This window comes from Anomaloglossus baeobatrachus, chromosome 6 (genome assembly GCF_048569485.1).
Source record: "Anomaloglossus baeobatrachus isolate aAnoBae1 chromosome 6, aAnoBae1.hap1, whole genome shotgun sequence".
Taxonomy (NCBI): Eukaryota; Metazoa; Chordata; class Amphibia; order Anura; family Aromobatidae; genus Anomaloglossus; species Anomaloglossus baeobatrachus.
In genome coordinates this window covers 321213126-321234264 of record NC_134358.1, presented here as the reverse complement: position 1 = coordinate 321234264, position 21139 = coordinate 321213126, and the positions used below count along the sequence as shown (strand labels likewise).

The window sequence follows — 21139 nt, the reverse complement described above, 5'->3', positions numbered from 1 at the left end:
TAAATCTGTCACCCCAGCTGTCAACACTCACCTAACTAAAATATTCAATCTCTCTCTCTCCTCTTCACACATGCCAGCATACACCCATTACTTAAAAAAACATCCCTGGACCAAAATTGTGCCGCTAACTACAGACCTGTCTCTAATCTCCCCTTCATCTCCAAACTATTGGAACATTTGGTCCACTCCCATTTAATCCGCTATCTGTCAGATAACTCTCTCCTTGACCCCCTACAATCCGGTTTCCGCTCTTTGCACTCTACTGAAACGGTTCTTACTAAAGTCTCTAATGATCTACTAACAGCTAAATTTAATGGTCACTACTCCCTGCTGATGCTCCTGGATCTCTCTGTTGCATTTGATACTGTGGATCACCAGCTCCTCCTCACTATGCTCCGCTCTATCGGGCTCAAGGACACTGTTCTTTCTTGGTTCTCCTCTTACCTTTCTGACCGCTCATTCACTGTATCTTTTACTGGCTCCTCTTCCTCTCCTTTTCGCCTTACGGTTGGGGTTCCTCAGGGTTCAGTCCTAGGCCCCCTCCTTTTCTCTCTATACACTGCCCCATTGAACAAATGATCAGCAAATTTGGTTTCCAGTACCATCTCTATGCTGATGACACCCACCTGTACACATCTTCTCTTGACAATACCCCTGCATTATTACAAAATACTACCGATTGTCTGTTCGCTGTCTCCAACATCTTGTCCTCCCTCTATCTAAAACTGAACCTGTCAAAAACTGAACTCCTCATGTTTCCTCCCTCCCCCAATTTTCCGAAACCTAATATTACCATTTCTGTCTGTGGTTCTACCATTACGCCCCAGCAGCATGCCCGCTGTCTTGGGGTTATGTTTAACTCCGATCTCTCCTTCACTCCCCATATTCGTTCATTTGCTCGTTCATGACAATTCCACCTCACAAACATCTCTAGAATTCGACCTTTTCTTACCGCTGACTCTGCAAAAACTCTTATTGTCACTCTCATTCATTCTCGCCTGGATTATTGTAATTCTTTACTAATTGGTCTCCCTGTTACTAAACTCTCCCCTCACCAATCCATCCTGAATGCTGAAGCCAAGATCATTTTCCTCTCCAATCGCTTCACTGACACCTATGCTCTGTGCCAGTCATTGCACTGGTTGCCTATTCGCTACAGAATCCAATATGAACTAATCGCTCTCACTCACAAAGCTCTCCATGGTTCCGCACCACCCTACATCTCCTCCCTCATATCCGTCTATCACCCCACCCGTGCCCTCCGCTCTGCTAATGACCTAAGACTGACATCATCAACAATTGGAACCTCTCACTCCCGTCTTCAAGATTTCTCACGAGCTGCGCCCATGCTCTGGAACACACTACCAAGAACTAATTTCCAACATACACAAATTTAAACGGGCCCTAAAAACGCATTTCTTTAGGCTAGCCTGTCACCTCACTGCCTTGATCTAATGTAGTCCCTTTCTGCCCTTCATAAAATTTACTTCCAATTCTTGTCCCCTGTATCTTCTGATTGCATTCCTCTCCATGAACTTTTTTACACTCTGTACCTGCATAAATTCTGGCTGGCGACCGGTCCACGCAGCTGGTTTTGAATACCCTATTAAATCGATGGCTGGACCACATATGACAAGCTTTTCTCCCCCCCCCTTTACCCTCCCCCATTCACCTTTTGTGCCTCCCCTATTTCCTCATAGACTGTAAGCTTACGAGCAGGGCCCTCAATCATCTTGGTATCTTAATTTTGTTATTTGTATTGTCTCATATTGTCTGTGCATATCCCCTTTGAATTGTAAAGCGCTGCGGAATATGTTGGCACTATAGAAATAAAAATTATTATTATAAGACATGAGACTTCATCACCACCAATGGAACTCCTGTACACCACCATGAGGCCATTTGCTATTGTCAGACAAAGTCGAGGTCAGGGTCAAGGCCCACATTGGGGGAACCTCAAGGAAAGCAGTAGGAAATGCCCTTCCTGAGTACTGTACTGTTCTCCATAGATTCTAGAACAGGGGTTTTAAATGCATATTATCCCTATACTCTAACCAGGCAACCCTCACAAAAAGATGCCAATCTCTAGCATACTTATATCCTTATAAGTGGGACTAAGCACTACTTTGGGCCTAAAGGCCGCTTTACACGCAACAACATCGCTACCGAGATGTCGTTGGAGTCACGGAATTCGTGACGCACATCTGGCCTCGTTAGCGACGTCGTTGCGTGTGAAACGCAGAAACGACCATTAAGGATCAAAATTACTTACCTAATCATTGATCGTTGAGCGTCGTTCCTTTCCCGATTATCGTTGTTATTGCAGGACGCAGGTTGTTCGTCGTTCCTGTGGCAGTACACATCGCTATGTGTGACACCGCAGGAACGAGGAACATCACCTTACCTGCGGCCACCCGCAATGAGGAAGGAAGGAGGTGGGCGGGATGTTCGGCCCGCTCATCTCCGCCCCTCCACTTCTATTGGGCGGCCGCTTAGTGACGCCTTTGTGACGCCGCACAAACCACCCCCTTAGAAAGGAGACGGTTCGCTGGCCAGAGAGACGTCGCTAGGCAGGTAAGTATGTGTGACGGGAACTAACAATATTGTGTGCCACGGGCAGCGATTTGCCCGTGACCACAAACGACGGGGGCGGGTGCGATTGGCAGCGACATCGCTAGCGATGTTGCTGTGTGTAAAGTGCCCTTAAGAGTGGGTACATTGCCACCCAACTATTGTAATAGCAACATCAAACTGCAAGTAAATGGCCACTATAATGATTCCTTGATGACCAGCAAAAATAGACAATTGCCCGATGTCTACATAAATTCAATAGGTGTCCCTAGAGGAGTCCCTGATGAATTGAAAGCTATAAATAAAGTAGCAGCCAGTTTTGAATCTTCCATGATTCCCATAATAACTGCGAATAAAAATTAAGATTGGATAAACTACCTTTACTATAATAAGCAATGGTTTATAAATTACACCAGAGACATCCTAATTAGGACCCACTTCAATTATGGCATTTCAAACACGTTAGCCCTTGACATAATCCTAGCCTAAAAAGGAGGGTGTTTGCAAAATGATAAGGCCCAAATGCTGGGCCCAAACAATACCAATGAGAGCATAACAAAAGCTTTAAAAGGTCTCACTGACTTGTCAAAAGAACTGGCAGGGAATTCAGAAGTAAAACCATTGGACACTTGGTTTGGTTGGTAGGAAGGGTAGCTAGATGCGCTTGTCAAGTTAGGAATAATACTTGTCTGTTTTGTTGTATTGGCCTTAGCTATGTGCTGCGTAACTCCATGTGTCAAGAAGATGGTATCCAAGCTCGTGGACCAGACGATGACTGTGCTTGCATCCAATGCCGGCCTTAGCCTGAATGGCACCCTGTGCAAAACTGCCCTTTGGTGCTCGCCCCTACTGATTTTTTACCCAGTTTCCCAGGAAACAAACGAAGACAAGAGGCCATTTTTTTTATATCCTAAGAAAATGGATCTCTTTAAATGTACAATAAATTACAAATTTGTGCTGGAGAATCTGCACCTTAAATCCATCACGTCTGATCTCGTTTTTTTAGAGGTCTTTTGATTTCAATCATTTATGCCATATCCATGGATATTACACCCCACCCCAGCTCTGACGCCACCCCTCAAACCCTCCACACTCACCACCATTCTTGGAAAAATGTATGTGTGCGTGTATATATATATATATATACACACACACACACAGTTACGGCCAAAAGTGTTAGCACCTTTGAAGTTGTTCCAGAAAATAAAGCATTTCCCTTAGAAAATTAATAATACACCCCTACACCTCCCCTCTCCATAATATACTCTCTACACCACCCCTTTCCATAATCTCTCTCCCACACTCCCCTATTTATAATATTGCCCCACACACTGCCCCTCAGTGTACCCCCACACGATATGCCTGTGTATAATATTCCCACACACTGCCCCCCTGTATGATATCCCACACACACACGCGCACACACACACACACACACACACACACACACACACACACTGCTCCTCTGTATAATATCTCTCCCTCACACACTGCCCCATGTATAATATCCCCCACAAACACTGCCCCTCAGTAGAATATACCCACACAATGCCCCTGTGTATAATATTCACACACACTGCTCGTCTGTGTATAATATCCCCCCAAAATGCTCCTCTGTATAATATCCCCCACACACACTGCACCTCAGTACACTATCCCACACACACACACACACACACACACACACACTGCACCTCAGTATACTATCCCCCCACACACACACTGCTCCTCAGTATAATATCCCCCCACACACTGCTCCTCAGTATAATATCCCCCCACACACTGCTTCTCTGTATAATATCCGCCACACACAATGCCCCTCTGCATAATACCCCCCACACACTGGTCTTCTGTATAATATCCCCACATACACACTGCTCCTCTGTATAATATCCGCCCACACACTGGTCCTCTGTTTAGTATCCCACACACACACTGTTTATCAATATATCCCCCACACACACTGTTCCTCTGTATAATATCCTCCAACACACACTGCTCCTCATTATAATATCCTCCCACACCCACTGCTCCTCTGTATAATATTCTCCCACACACTGCTCCTCTGTATAATATCTCCCCACAAACACTGCTCCTCAATATATCCCCCTCCACACACTGTTCCTCTGTATAATGTCCTCACACGTACACTGCTCCTCTGTAAATACCAACACACACTGCCCATTTGTATAATATCCCATACACTGCTCCTCTGTATAGCATCCTCCACACACACACTGCCCCTCTGTATATCCCCCACACACTGCAACTCTGTATAATATATACACACACAATGACCCTCTGTGTAATATACCTCATGTATGCTATCACTTTGTACACTATCCGCCACACAAGCTGCCCCTCTTTATATATATCCTCACACACAATGCTCCTCTGTATATCACCCCACACACACTACCCCTCTGTATACTATCCCCCCACACACATTATCTCTCTGTATAATATCCTCCTGGTATATATGTCCAAATCCTGGTATATATGTCTGCATCCTGGGCCCTTCCTGGTATGCATGTCACCATCCTGGTTTATTGTTCCCTTCCTAGCATAAATGTCCTCTTCCAGGTATGTATGTCCCCATCCAGGGACCGTCCTGGTATGCATGTCCCCATCCCAGTTTATTTGTCCGTATCCTGGTATATATGTCTAATCCTGGGTACCTCCTGGTATGTATATTCGACTCCTTGGCACATTCTGGTATATATGTCCTCATCCTGGTTTCTGTCCCCTTCTTGGTATATATGTCCTCCTCCTGGTATATATGTTCCCATCCTGGTTTAATTGTCCCTTTCCCAGCATATATATATTCCCATCCTAGGCTCCTCCTGATGTATATATATTCCCCTCCTGGGTACATTCTGGTATATATGCCCCCATCCTGGTTTTTGACCCCTTCCTGATATATATATCTCCTACTTCTTGTCTATATGTGCCTTTCCTGGGTCTCTCCTCGTATATTTGTCTATTGCAAACAGAAAAAAACCCAAAACATTTTACTCACCCCCCCGGCTCCCACTCCTGCAGCGTCCTCTCTGAGCAGCGATGCATTTCAGCTGGATGTGTGCCCTCCACACATCCAGCTAAAGCAAGGCAGGGGCTGCAGTCAGCAGGTGCTCCCCCCAACACCACCCGCGGCTGTAGTCAGCACCCCCCCCCGCGGCTGGAGTCAGCACCCCCCCGCAGATAGAGTCAGCAACCCCCCCACCACCCGCTGCTGTAGTCGGCACCCCCCCATCACCCGCGGCTGTAGTCAGCACCCCCCCTGCCCCCGCGGCTGGAGTCAGCGGTCCCCCCCGCCACTGTAGTCAGCACCCCCCCTGCCCCCGCCCCCCGCAGCTGGAGTCAGCGGTCCCCCCTGCCACCCACAGCTGTAGTCAGCACCCCCCCCGCCACCCTCGGCTGTATTCAGAACCCCCCGCCCCCCGTGGCTGGAGTCAGCACCTCCCCCCCGCAGCTGAGTCAGCACCCCCCGCCCCCCGCGGCTGGAGTCAGCATCCCCCCCACCACCCGAGGCTGTAGTCAGCAACCCCTCCCACCACCCGCGGCTGTAGTCAGCAACCCCTCCCACCACCCGCGGCTGTAGTCAGCAACCCCTCCCACCACCCGCGGCTGTAGACAGCACCCCCCGCCACCCGTGGCTGGAGTCAGCCCCCCCCCCCGCAGCTGGAGGCTGCGCCCCCCCTCCCCGCCCCCCCGTGGCTGGAGGCTGCGCTCCCCCTCCCCGCCCCCCGTGGCTGGAGGCAGCAGTTCCCCCGTGGCTGGAGTCAGCGGCTCCCCCACCACCCCTGGCAATCTTCAGCTCATAGAGCGCCTACCTCTCCCTGCCAAATGCCGCGTGCTCGCCAGCTCTGCCTTGCCCGCAGCAATGTGATGAGGTGCCGAGTGATGACCTCATCACATTGGGCTGCGGGATGACGCGCTGCCTCCCTGCTCTGCTCCATTCACATTGCCTCCCCCACCACATGGCTAATTTGCATGCGATGCCCTAGAAGGGCTTTGCATGCACCTTAGTCATGTGCAGACTGCAGTTGTGGCTGAAGCGTTAACGCCGGGCCCCTCCAAGGTGGAGGCGCAATATTTGGAAAAAAATGCAAAACAAAATCTCAATTTCACCTACTAGTACCCCTGGTGAAAATGTAAAATATGGGTCTGTAACAAAATTTTACTGATAAAAATGTAATTTCTTTTCTCCAAAATGTACAAGATTTTGTGAATCATGTGATGTCAATACATTTTATATACTTTCTGCTATCACCCATTTTCAAATTTAAAAATTTGGATTTAAACAACTTTTTAGTGGAAACAATGTCAGCTTTCATTTCAACGGCCTACTGTTATTAAATTCTTTAAGTTGTCTGTGGGTTCAGAATGCTCACTACACCGCTAAATGAAAGACTTGGGGCTAAAGTAACATCTTCATGGAAAAAAAGATAATTTCTCATTTTTTAGTGTCCAAAAAAGAAAAGTCCGGCACGAATGGCAGGTGTCTGTATAATGTCAAGCTCCGCAATGTAGATAATCTGGGGTAATTTGGTGGTTCTCAACCATAAATAGTCATATGCAGAAAGTCCATCAACGAGAAGTGAAAAGGTGGCACTCACTGGAATTAAAACGTTCTTTATTGAAAACACAACATTAGAACCAGTGGGGGCATGGATGCAGGAGACATCCATATGACGGTGGACGTTTTGCCCTTGATTGCACTTCCACAGGCAGTGGAGCTCTTGCATCCTCCCCTCGAGTGGTTTTAATGTTGCGTATTCAATAAAGGATGCTTTAATTCTGGTAAGCGTCACCTTATCACTAGAGTTGAGCGCGGTTCGTAGTTCGTGGTTCTCCAGTTCGCAGTTCGAGTGATTTTGGGGGGTGTTCTAGTTAAAACTCGAACTCGAGCTTTTTGGTAAAAGTTCAGCAGTTCGAGTTACGTTCGAGAATGGTTCTATCAGCAAAAGCAGGGCTTTTTACAGCTACAGTGTGCAGGGAGCCATCGCTGGCAGCCTGCGGTAAGCTGGTAACCAAGATAAACATCGGGTATCCAAGCAAAGCGCTTTGTTTAGTACCCCGATATTTATCCTAGTTATGTGTGCAGGGAGCCGACACTTCCCCGCTGGGCTCCGCCCCCTCCTGCACTCGGCATGTACACACACACACACACATTCACACTCACACTCACCTGTCCCCAGCCATGCAGTCCCCGGCACTGGCGTCCTCAGTGCACATGGCCCCGCTAGGCTCCACCCACTTCACACTCCGCCGCCCGCACACATGGCCCTGCTAGGCTCCACCCACTTCGCACTCCACCACCTGCACACATGGCCCCGCTAGGCTCCACCCACTTGGCACTCTGCACGCATTACCCCGCTTGGCTCCACCCACCTCGGACTCTGCACATATTACCCCGCTTGGCTCCGCCCAACTTGCATTCTGTACACATTACCCCACTTGGCTCCACCCACCTGGCACTCTGCACGCATTACCCCGCTTGGCTCCACCCACCTCGGACTCTGCACATATTACCCCGCTTGGCTCTGCCCAACTTGCATTCTGCACACATTACCCCACTTGGCTCCACCCACCTGGCACTCTGCACACATTACCCCGCTTGGCTCCGCCCACCTGGCACGCCACACACATGGCCCACTTGGCTCCGCCCACCTGGCACTCTGCACACATTACCCCGCTTGGCTCCACCCACCTGGGACTCTGCACACATTACCCCGCTTGGCTCCGACCACCTCACACTCCGCACACATGGCCCCATTCGGCTCGGCCCACCTCGCACTCCGCACACATGGTCCTGCTCGGCTTACCTGCGGTGATGATGTCCCGCCCTCCCGACCTCAGCTGTCACTGTCCTCCATGGCCGCCGCTTGTCACATCTCCTCCTCTCGCTGCCGACCAGAGACTGTCACTAGCGGTGACATCACAGGCTCTCGCGATACTTGGCTGTGAAGGTCATTGAAGTCAGTGACAGGTCTGCTATCAGCAGTGCAGGAGATCAGCGCAGGTAATGTACCTCGCTATGCGCCTGACAGCAGCACTTGTCATGCCCTGTAGTGACCTGGGCTGACCTACTGATGTTAGCTCAGGTCACTGCATTGCTCTCCCAGCCCATGGGGAACATTCTGTTCTTCATTGACTGGGACAGTGACTATGATATGGATCGTCATGGGAACCCCTCGGATTACAGCAGACCTGGATTTGTTTTTCTTTCTAATAAATTGGTGAAAGAGGGAATGTTTTGGGCAGTGTTTTTTCAAATAAAAATGTGTTTGTCGTCTATTTTTTTTAATTACTGACTGGGTTGGTGATGTCGGGTATCTGATAGACGCCTGACCTCACAAACTCCAGGGCTTGATGCCAGGTGACATTACACATCTGGTATTAACCCCATATATTACCCCGTTTGCCACCGCACCAGGGCATGGGATGAGCTGGGGCGAAGCACCAGGATTGGCGCATCTAATTAATGCGCCACTTCTGGGGTGGCTGCGGCCTGCTATTTTTAGGCTGGGGAGAGTCCAATAACCATGGACCTCCCTAGTCTGAGAATATCAGACCCCAGCTGTCCGCTTTACCTTGGCTGGTGATCCAATTTTGGGGGAACCCCATGTGTTGTTTTTTTAAATTTAATTTAAAATAACAGCGTGGGGTGCCCTCAGTTTTGGATTACCAGCCAAGGTGAAGCTGCCAGCTGTGGTCTGCAGGCTGCAGCCATCTGCTTTACCCTAGCTGGCTACAAAAGATAGGTGGAACCCCACGTCATTTTTTTTTCATTTTTTTGGCTGAATACAAGGCTAAGCACCCCTTTGTGCCACATGAAAGGCACCAAAGGGTGCAAAATTACAAAATGCAGGAGAGTGGGACATTATGTGTCTTCCTGCCACTATAATGACAGAAAAGACTGATATGAAGTGTACAAGCAAAAGAAAATCACCAGAACACTCTACGCTGTGAAAAGCAGTAGAAAATGGCACTGGAGTGAACATGTGACCGCCTCATGTAGGTTGAAGCTATGGATCTGTACCGCCCTGGGGGCTCGGCTGCTCTCCGCTGAGCCGCTTGGATCCGGGCTCGGGTTGTCGGTGGCTCGAGCGCCTCCGGACCGGGGGCCACGTCACTCTGGAAAGGGGGGGGAATTTGGTTGTTTGGTTTGGGGTGGACCGGTTTCACGGCCGGAGCCGCGGTGACCGGTAACAGTTTGTGACACCACCGACGGGTCGTGGTGAGGTGATGGGCACCACCGCTGTGGTGAGGGTGCGGGGGCTCGTCCGGGATCGGTGGTGGGTCGCAGCTAGGTGCTGACCCCTCCGTGGGTAGGGGGTTTGTTGGTCCCGGGGCCAGGTGGCAGGAATGGGGGGTTGCAGGACGCAGGGGCTCGCTTGCGGTGCGGTGCCTGATGGCACTGGTGTACTCACGATTAAACCACACAGAGTCAATGGTAAACCAGGTTCGGTGTAAATCGGTACCCACAGCCGGCTGCGTGTGTCCCCAGTGAGGTTGGTGATGTCGCCTTTCTCCTGCACCTTTAAATTTGCTATAGTGACTCCTATGCTTCAGCAACGGTAGTCCACTCCCCGGCTTTTGGGTACCGGAGGGTACCGGAGGAGCCCTTTTGCCCGCAGGCGCTGGCCCTTTGGATCTCTGACCCTTGGCGGTGGCTCTTATCCGGAATCGGTGGGCTGTTGCCGTCTATCAGGACTTTGGGTGGAAATGAACCCCTGAGGTCCAGACCGCAATCAGTAGATTTGTCTGAGCCCGGTTGCTTCTGGGCTAGAACGGGGTCTGAGTACCCTGCCTGGTGCTCCGGTTGACTTGTTACCTCCCCGGTTCGGGTCTGAAGGGTCACCACCCTCTTCTCGATCCCTACGGTTCCGCAGTTCAGTCCCTGACTGGACTCCTGTACACGGCCACCACCGTCTGCCTGCCTGACCGTGCCCCCCCTGACCCACTCCCGGAAATCCAAGATAGCGCGCCGGCCTCATTCACCCTACTCCTCTGATTTCTGTCGCATGGCTATCAAAAATGGGGGGACCCAACGTCATTTTTAATTTTAACTATTTTTTTAAATAAAAAAAATTAATGGGCTTCCCTGTATTTTGATTGCTAGCCAAGGTAACGCCAGGTAGATGGGGTTGGCAACCCATAGCTGTCTGCTTTAACTGCGCTGAGAATCAAAAATATACCTGGTATTTTTGATTCTCAGTTTTTAGCTAATTAAACAAATAATTAATAAAAATATATATATGGGCTCCCGCTGTATTTTTTGTATTGCTAGCTAAGGGTAATCCAAGCAGCTACTGGCTGCTAACCCCCACTGCTTGGTGTTACCTTCACTAGCAATGGAAAATCCAGGGAAGCATTTTTTATTTTTTTTGCCAAAAAACTACAAAAAAAATGACGTGGGCTTCGCCATATTTTTTTATGCTAGCCAGGTACAGCAGGCAGCTACGGGCTGCCCCTAATCCCCGGCTGCCTATTTGTACCCGGCTGGGAACTACAAATATAGGGAAGCCCTTTTTTTTAATTAATTCATGAATTTTATGAAATTAAAAAAAAAAAAAAACGACGGTGGCTTCGCCCCATTTTTGTGTCCAGCCGGGTACAACTAGGCAGCTGGGGATTGGAATCCGCAGCACAGGTTAGCCCGAGGATTGTGGGCGCCTCTCCTGCGAATTGCAGTCCGCAGCCGCCCCGGAAAATGGCGCTTTCATAGAAGCGCCATCATCTGGCGCTGTATCCAACTCTTCTAGCAGCCCTGAAGCCGGGTGGCTTGCTGGGTAATAAGGGTTAATACTAGCTTTGTTTTACTAGCTAGTATTAAGCCAGAGATTCTTAATGTCAGGCAAGTTTGACCCGGCCATTAAGAATCTCCAATAAAGGGTTAAAAAAAAACACCACACAGAAAAAAAATACTTTAATAGAAATAAATACACAGACACACTTAGGGACTCCATGTTTATTACCCCCTCTCAGCCCTCCACGATCCTGCTCTTCTGCCTTCTTTCTCAACACATTAAGCTCTGCTACATTAGACAGCATGAGAGAAAGGACGCTGTGCTCCGTGCAGAAATCACTCTGTGAGAGTGACCACAGGCTCCCGGCTGTAAGCGACGGGTTGCCATAGCAACACTGCTCCGATCACCTGATTCCGGTGCCGCTGCGTGTGGTAGCGGTGACGTCACCGTCATTGCTACCAAGCGCGTTGCTATCGAAACGGTGATCTCCGTTATTGACCGGCTGTGTCAGCCGGTCAATAAGGGAATGGGGAAGCAGAACGGGGAGTCGACCGTGTGCTAGAGCATGTTGCTGGTACATGGCGATACACAAACGTGCACCATGTACCAGAGAGATGCAATGACAGATCCTAGCATGATGCGTCATAGTCATGTGACCAGTCTGTAGCCAATGACATAATAGACACGTGACTGGTCACATGGCTATTTTGACATCACGATAGGTCCTGCATCACTGCTGGTTACCGGGAAGACGCAGAGATTACCGATGGAAAAACGGCGGGAGACAGAGTGCAGGACGCATCCCGGGGACAGGTAAGTGTTATGGCAATGTTTATTAACTGTATGTGTACATTTATAATGTGTTTTTATGTGTTTGTGATTGCCTCCCATTGTTTCCTATGGGTTCGAGTGGTTCACCGAACCGGTTCGTCGAACCGAACTCGAACCAGACCTCCGTTCGGCGAACCAAGCTCGAGCCGAACCGCGACCGGTTCGCTCATGTCTACTTATCACTTCTTGTTGATACATTTATATTTTTTACTAACCCAATATTATAAAATTCTTTGAAGCACTTGAGGGTTCAAGGATTTAATATGCTCTTCACACCTGTAGATGAATTCCTTCAGCGTTTTAGTTTCCAAAATGGGATCACTGTGGTGGATTTTGCTGTTTAGGCACTTCAGGGGCTCTACAAATGCGGCATGACTTCCACAATATATTCCAGACAAATTTGCGCACCAAAAAGTTTAATATCAGCATAGTCAGGACAAATTGTACAGTAAATTGTGGCATCCATTTTCTCTTGTAAAAATCATGGAACAACATTTTAGCCAAAAAACATTTTCATCTTTTCTTTTCATTTTACAATAAATCCTGCAGAGCACATGAAGGACTAAAAAAACTTTCTGAATGCAGTATTAAATAATTTAGGGGTGCAGTTTTTAATGTGGGATCTTGTTTACATGTTTTGAGTCATAAATACCACTCAAATTTACTTCAAATGTGAAGTGGTACCTAAGAAACAGATTTGAAAATGTTATTGAAAAAAAATGAAAATTTGCTGCTAAACTTTTAAATTTTCTAACAACCCTAACAAAAAAAAGGCTGACATGCAGTAGATGTCTGGTAAATATTACTGATTAACTATTTTGTGTGGTATGACTATTTTAATGGTATAAATATTCAACGCTTGAATATTGTGATTAATTTGTACTTTATCATTTAACAAACGCAAATCGTATCGACCTAAATTTACCACTAACATAAAATCCAATGTGTCATGAAAAAACCTCTTAAGAAACAGATGTAGAAGCAATCCAGAGTTAACACCACATAAAGTGACACATGTCAGATCTGAAAACTGGCTTTAGTGGGAAGAAGTAAAACGGGCGGTTTGGGACTTACATACTGATTAATTGTCCATTGTAATAGTGCTATATAAACAAGTAAAAGCTGCCTATATTTGTGTACTGTTCTGCTATAAAACACTTTGTCCAAAATGTATTAAGACTGCTGCCAGTCTTAATGAAGGGATAACGGGAGTGGTTGAGTAAGATGCACCAAAATAGTTGGAACACATATGCCTCTTTCAACTATTGTACGCCTAAACCAGAAATGTTATTCCAGCTGGGGCTGCTGTAGGTTTCTGGCACAATTTTCACCTATTTTGTGACATAAAATATACTAAATTTGTCTCTGCCATGCCCCACCTCTACATTATTTGGTGGAATTAGCCAAGATTGGCATTCAAATGCCAAAAGTTGTAACATTTTTGAGCAACAAATTTTGTAAAACTTCAAGAAGTTTCATTTTAAAATTCTGGTAAAACTCCTGGATGAATCAGGTTCATTTAACCAATGTGAAGGGCTGTCCTGTCCAATCTGCATGGGTGTGCATCAGTAAAGAGAGGAGTAATGAGACACCATCAGGTTCATAAAGACAGAGTCGGGGGTGATACACTCCTACAACCAGCAATCTGTATAACATAGTAATACATTTCTTTTCCAAAATGAAAATGCAATAAGCAGGCAATAACAGACCTTACATTAGTGTCCTGTAGGCTTGGACTCTTACAAAAATCTGACAGACATGTCTCTTCTTTCCCAACCTAAAGGAAAAATAAATGCTTTGAATATACATGGGTATATCCTGGAAAAATACTAACAATGTTGAAATACACAGGAAAGTAGAGATACATTAAATTAATGATATTGATAGGATTATCCAGTCAATCAAAATTTCCAAATGGTTTACATGAAGATTGATTTAATTTTTATTACTACTAAACTGTCTGTAGTGGAGATGCTTCTGTATTCGAGTCATAGATGCAGATACGTGACTATTGTGTTTATTGCCGGATTGTCTATCATTCGGAAAACATGGCTATCTCCCATGTTCCCTTTCTCTGTGGTGTGAAATCTCACCTGCTTCTTATCTCCACTGTTCTCTACCTTATACCCTTTCTCGTAAGGGGAACCTGGCAGCATCCCCAAACTGCCAAGTGTAAGCACTGCAATGCACAATGTCCAGAGAAGCAGTGATGACGTAAGTTTCAGCCAGCTATTACGACCAGCTCTACAAATTTTGCAGCTGACTCTGTCACATATGTCACAGCTGACTCCATGGGCATGGGCATGCGCAGTGCACCAATGAAGCTTTATGCCATATGAAGAAATCAATGTCACTAAAAGGGGCTTGTTAGTAAGAGTATAATAGTAACAATAAATACAAGATGGTGGTTTGTGAGGAGTGAGAAAGCTGTCAGGTTTCCTTTAATCATTATTTTTCATATTCTGGGTAGTGGATCCTGTATCAGAAGCAAAGCAGTAGCAGACATGGCCAATAAGAAGTGGGAGTTTACTTACTGCCATTGGGTATCCACAAAACTGAGACATGTCACCAAAACGCCATTTTGTTTGAGAGTCATGGACCGTTGTGGTCACCAAACTGTAAATATCAGAAACACTTAGTGTTTTGATACTCTCTGACTCTTCTTGCTCTGTAATCAATTTGCTGTATTGGAGCAAACCTCGACTCTGCTCTATCCTTCAAGCCACACATCCAAGCCCTCTTCATCTCCTGCCGACTACAACTCAAAAATATCTCCTGGATTCATGCATTCCTTAACCAAATATCAGCAAAAACATTAGTGCCTTCACTCATCATCTCCCGCCTCGACTACTGCAACCTCCTGCTCTGTGGCCTCCTCCAATCTTTCCTAAACTCTGCGACCCAATTAATCCACCTCTCCCCTCATTATTCCCTGGCCTCGCCACTCTACCAATCCCTTCACTGGCTTCCCATTGCTCAAAGACTCCAGTTCAAAACACTAACCATGACATACAAAGCCATCTAAAACCTGTCTCCTTCATACATCTGTGACCTAGTCTCTTGGTACCTACCTGCACGCAGCCTCAGATCCTCACAAGACCTCCTTCTCTACTCTTCTCTTATCTCCTCATCCCACAATCGCATACAAGATTTCCCCCACGCCTCCCCATACTCTGGAACGCTCTACCAGAGCATATCAAACTCTCAGCCACCGTGGAAAGCTTCATAAGAAACCTGAAGCCCCACCTCTTCTGATAAGCCTACAACCCAAAATAACTCTCAGACCAGTACACCACTGCACAACCAGCTCTGTCCTCGCCTACTGTACCCTCACCCATCCCCTGTAGACTGTGAGCCCTCGCGGCAGGGTCCTCTCTCCTCCTGTACCAGTCTGTTTTTGTAATGTTCATGATTGTTGTACTTGTTTTTTATGTATATTCTTTTCACTTGTAAAGCATCATGGAATAAATGGCGCAATAATAATAATAATAATAATAACCTAACCATGGGATTCCTGTTTATCCTTTAGTATTATTGATTATAAAAGATAGCAAGCTAGCTACAACCAGTTATAAATATCTAATTGGTGAACAAGGGTCTCACATTATATACATTGTCTATGAGACTGATGAAAACAGCAAAGTATGCTGCTTGGTTGTATCCCTTGGCCCCACAGAGAGATGTTTTTTTATTGTGATGGTCACTATGGGGTAGTGAACAATTCACAAACCTGTAGAACTTTGAAAAGTAGGGAGCATGCAGGCAGCTGTAAATAGAGCTAATGTAATGTCTTTATCTTAAAACTTCCATGGTTATAGCCAAAGTCGGACTGGCTACCGGAGAAACCACCAGTAAAACCAGTCCTTGCTGCGGTTACCTGCATTGAACTCCGGAGGTCTCACCTGAGCTCCGGAGTGCAACCCGGCATGTCCGCAGCTGTCATGAACTGAACTGCAATCGCCAAGGAATCAGTTGGTGCTCGCAGTTCAATCCTGCAAACCTGCTGTTCAGCCAAGGCTGCACTCCGGAGCTCAGGTGAGAGCCCCAGAGTTCAATGCAGGTAACCGCAGACAGGACTGGTTTTACTGATGGTTTCTCCAGTAGCCAGTCCAACACTGGTTATAGCTTTCACATTTAAAGATTAGCAGGAAATTTTTCAATACAGTCCACTGTACAGCAAGAAAAGGTAGTTAGACAGCAGCCCTGAAAGAACTCAATATTAGCAGGGCGAACAGAGTGGGTTCATAGTTTCATAGTTTTTAAGGTTGAAAGTAGACTTAAAAGAGGTAGTCTGATCTCAAAGATCTTATCCCAATATGTAGTAAGTGTAATAATAATAATAATAATATTAGCAAATACTTGAAATAAAAAAAAAATGTATAGTTCTTCTGAAAAGCTGTCATTACCTCATGTGCAGGGCATTGCAGGATCTTAGGTATCCATGGTTATGACTATGAGCAACTAACTAACTGTGACTTTGGTTGAAAACATGAATACCTAAGGTTCTGCAATGCCCTGAAGATGAGGTAAGCGACATAGTGAATCAGAAGAAATATATTACATTTCTAATTGGAGGTATATGCTAATATTATTATTACTATTGTTATTACTACTCCTACTACACGTTAGGATAGGATCTTGGAGATGGGAATAACCTTTAAGTCCATCGACTTTAAGCTATAGCCTATCATGTTGATTAAGAAAAAGGAAAAACCCCATGGGGTATCATATGTTTCCTAACAGAGCTGAACAGGGTCTAATCACCCCTAGGGTACACAGCCCCAATCAGCTAATATACAATATTATCTCATCCTAATCCCCAAATTCCCCAAAAATGAAGAGCACCACATGATATGATTTTTTTGCAAGCCAAATCACTCACCCCTCGCTTAAAGGAGTTGTAAAGCACTGTTCTTTTCTACATTGGAAGGTTAGTAGCACTGAAAATGTCACTTTTGCAAATACAGTCATATGAAAAAGTTTGGGCACCCCTATTAATGTTAACCTTTTTTCTTCATAACAATTTGGGTTTTTGCAACAGCTATTTCAGCTTCATATATCTAATAACTGATGGACTGAGTAATATTTCTGGATGGAAATGAGGTTTATTGTACTAACAGAAAATGTGCAATCCGCATTTAAACAAAATGCACTAACATCTTCATAGCATGAGTGAGTACACTGCCCTCCCTGCATCCTGCCTGCCCAGCCAGCTTTGCAACACCCTGCACCATCCACAAAACCATCCTCCAGAGTCCCGGAGCCTCCCCTACCTGTGGAGGGATCACCATCTGGCTGCCCCGCTCCATCTTCCCGGGTACTCCCAGCGGCAGCGGCGGTACTCCCCTTACCGTGAACCACAGGTGGTGTCACTGTGCCACCTCCGCATCAGCAGCCAGGCTGCTTGGATCCGGATCCGCGGTGGCTCGAGGGGTCTCCGGACCCAAGGGTCGGGGTCGCGCAGCCACTAAAAGGGGGGGATATTCACAGGAGATGGTGTGGAAAGTTTGTGACGCCACCCGTGGTGCGTGGTAAGATGGAGTACCACCGCTGCGATTGGGAGTACCCGGTGGCAATGGTGTGGGCAGCCAGATGTATAACCCCTCCATAGGTAGGGTGGATGCACCGGAACTCGGTGAAGGTGATGGGGAGGTGCCGTTAAGACGGTAAGGGTTACTTGTGTACTCACTCAGTTCAATAACGCAGACACCAAAAACTGTGGTAAACCAAAGTTCTTGACACCGCTGCCGGTTGGAGGGAGCACGTCTGGATCCCGTACCTGTTGGTGTTGCTTGTTAGTCTGTGACCTTTACCTTGGCACCTAGTCTTCTATTTGGTCCCTTTAGCCTGAAACTAATCGGGTCCTGCTCACTAGTATGGCTAACTGGGTGAGCTTGCTCTCAGGGTTCATGCTTGGGATTTTTTGGACTATGTAGTGGGAAAGTCCTATCCCCCTCGTTGCGCTAGTACCCCGATTTTGGAGCAGGTGGAGAACGGATCTTGAAGCCTCCGTCCTCGTCGGTTAAATTGTCAGGACGCCTGAAGCTACTCCCTGACCAAGGGTCCACGTACCCCGTCGTGCCCTGCCCCTGCCCGGTGATGGCACAAGGCCGCCGGCTATCCTCCTCGACAATCCGTGCCCCTTGTCACGATCCCCTGCGACCGGGGTCCATCTCCTACCAGGCCCAGACCAACGTCTGCCACCTAGTAGTCTCAAGGAGCCTAGCTCCTGACCTCTCCTCTCGAGAGTCACTTCTCAACACTCGTGACCTCTCCTCTTGAGAGTCACCACTCAACTGACCCCTCCTTAACTAACCCCCCAAGTGGACAACCCTATTCCCTTCAGGTTAGCCACTGGTGTATCTGGTGGGTGTGGTGCAGAGTGTTTCTAGGATTTCAATTAGCTTGTTCTTGGCAATACCAAAGGTCAGGGACCCGTAACCAAGGAGGAGGTGGATATTGCACAGAAGGGCAGATTGCACAATACCCTGTGATGACCTGATAGGCCAGGGCGTCACATCATGAACTATCCCTTGTAAATATTCCCCCTCCCTTTTTAAATCGAGTGGCCGCTGAGCCCGGGTCCAGGGACCTTTGAGCCACAGCAAACCTTGGGTCCGAGCAGTTCGCCTGCTCCAGGGGGCAGCACATGTGCTTGCTGAGCATTTGGTACAGAGATTTTCTGCACCAAATCTGCATCTTCTGGCATAAAAATGCACTAAAAAGTCAATGTATTTTTGCCTTGTTTTTGGATTGTTTTTGTAATGCATTTTTCAAAATGAAGTCAATGGGTGGTAAGGTTGAAGAGCACAGGCAAAATTGAACCAAGAATTGACATGCTGTAGATTGTTTTCTGCACCAAATCTGCAAGGAAAAAATGTGTGCACAATACTTCAGAATTCACATTGACTTTGCTGGCATAAGGATAGATGTGCAGATATGTAACAAATCTGCACCCAAAACACATAAAAAAGGCAGTGTCTGCACGTGGCCTTATTGTGCGTGTGTTTTTGCAGACGTCGTCAGTACTGCTCTGCTCGCGTTGCAAAAGAGAGCAGTATTGGATCACCATGTTAATAAATTAACAAACGATTTTTATAATTCTGCTTTACAAAATCCTGTGTCCGTACACACTGACCAATTATTGCTGATTTTGTTAACAAATGGAATGATAACAGATAGCTGCATTAGGTCTTGGTTACACAGAGACTTCATGAGAAACTGAAGAGAATTAATCATGGCCATGTTCATGTGACACCTGTAATAGCTAACACATAAAAAATAGATGTTCACACCGAGGACTTTTGCAGCGTTTTTTTTAGCATCCAAAATCTTCTCACGTTGAGATCAAAGTCCAGGTTTTGCTGCATTTTTGCTGTTCTTAGGCTATGTGCACATGTTGCGTTTTTTCATGCGTTTACGCAGAGTTTTACACTGCAGCGTAAACGCATGCGTTCTGCGTCCTCGGCAAAGTCTATGAGAATTTAGCAAACTCCATGTGCATGTTACGTTTTAAAACAAAATCGATGCGTTTTAAAAAGCAACACGTCACTTCTTTTGTACATTTTGGATGCTTTTCCTCTCTGTCTATGGCAGAGCAAGCATCCAGAACGCATCCACACTGCATTCATTCTGCATGCAAAATACAACCAAAACGCAGCGTTTTGGCTTCGTTTTGAAACGCACATGCAGTGACAAAACGCTGCAGAATATTTGTCATGGCAGAACGCAACGCGCATAGCCTTAAGGTTGTGTTTTTGCTGCATTTTTTGGGTTTGGGTTAAAAGTGATTTTTCTAGAGAACAGGTGTTTTAACGTTAGAAAGACACCAAAAAGCTGCAAAAAAACTCTGCAAAAAAATACAAAACCTGTTTGCTGCATTGTTTGCAGCCTTTTTGTACTCTGTCATTGCTTTCTATACATGGTAAAACACAAAAAAATCTAAATCTAAATGATTGGACATGCAGCAGATCTAAAAAATGCTGAAGTTCTAAGATTAAATTAGAAAAAAACAAGCATGTGCATGAAATTTCTGAACTGTTCTCCTGCTGGTACCATAAAACACAGATTCTCTTCTGCAAAAAAAAAAAAAAATCACAGGAAAAAAATGCAAAGACAATGCGTTTGAACATTAATAGATATGTGGTAAAGCTGTTAGGCTGCTGCACTAAAAGCATTGATCATATCATGGGAGTGCCGATGGGCACAGTGGTGCACCCCCTGCCTGCTTGCTGAAAATGCAGCTGTCCAAGATTGACAGAGGCATTTACAAGGTTAACAGCCGTGGGCAGAACTCCATTTCAACCAATCAGCAGCTGTTAGAGGCAGATGATTGCTAATTATCACAGCTATCATCTGCTGGCAAAGATGCGGCCTCGGCTTGTGAGCCTGCATTAACAGAAAACAATAAACTGGAAAGAAAAGAGTAGCGCAAATAGGGTCTTATCTGGGGATGGTGGATAATGTTGGGTGACAAAACAGGCTCACCCAGTCAGGAAGCTGGCATATGACTTACCCAGTATGTGATAGGTCGGTAACAAGTTAATAGCATTTGGGGAAATGACAGGTTTCACATAGTCTCCTCATTAACCCTTTGTATAGTGAAATACAACTGTGGACTATTAGCTCGTTATTAGATTGACCTGGAATCACGAGTTGTTTCTTTATCATGATTCCTTCACTTAAATATTTATTCCTTATAAAAAATTGCATTGATTTGAATGCATTTTTTGCAAGTATTTTTTTTCCTCTTTTATTCTTTTACAAGCAAGTTTTAAAATGGCTATATAGGCATATAATATTATTGACCCATACTTAGGATAGATCTTCAATAGGGATGAGCGAATGTATTCACCACTGTTCGGTATCCGACGGATAATAGGGTATTCAAGGTATTCGCTATCCGACGGCTAATATGGTATTCACTCCGATACTTTCATTTTAATTTTTTCCTTCCAAGCGCCTTTTTTCAGCCAATGAAC

General features: G+C 46.3%; 1 protein-coding gene across 1 annotated transcript in view; it reads right to left on the bottom strand.

Moving 5' to 3' along the window:
• LOC142243911 (band 4.1-like protein 4B) overlaps positions 1-21139 on the bottom strand; it is a 321122-nt gene that overhangs the window by 225586 nt on the left and 74397 nt on the right. The window contains exon 3 of the mRNA XM_075316107.1: positions 13873-13935. Coding sequence (XP_075172222.1) covers positions 13873-13935 — 63 coding nt within the window. The remainder of the gene's footprint in view (positions 1-13872; positions 13936-21139) is intronic.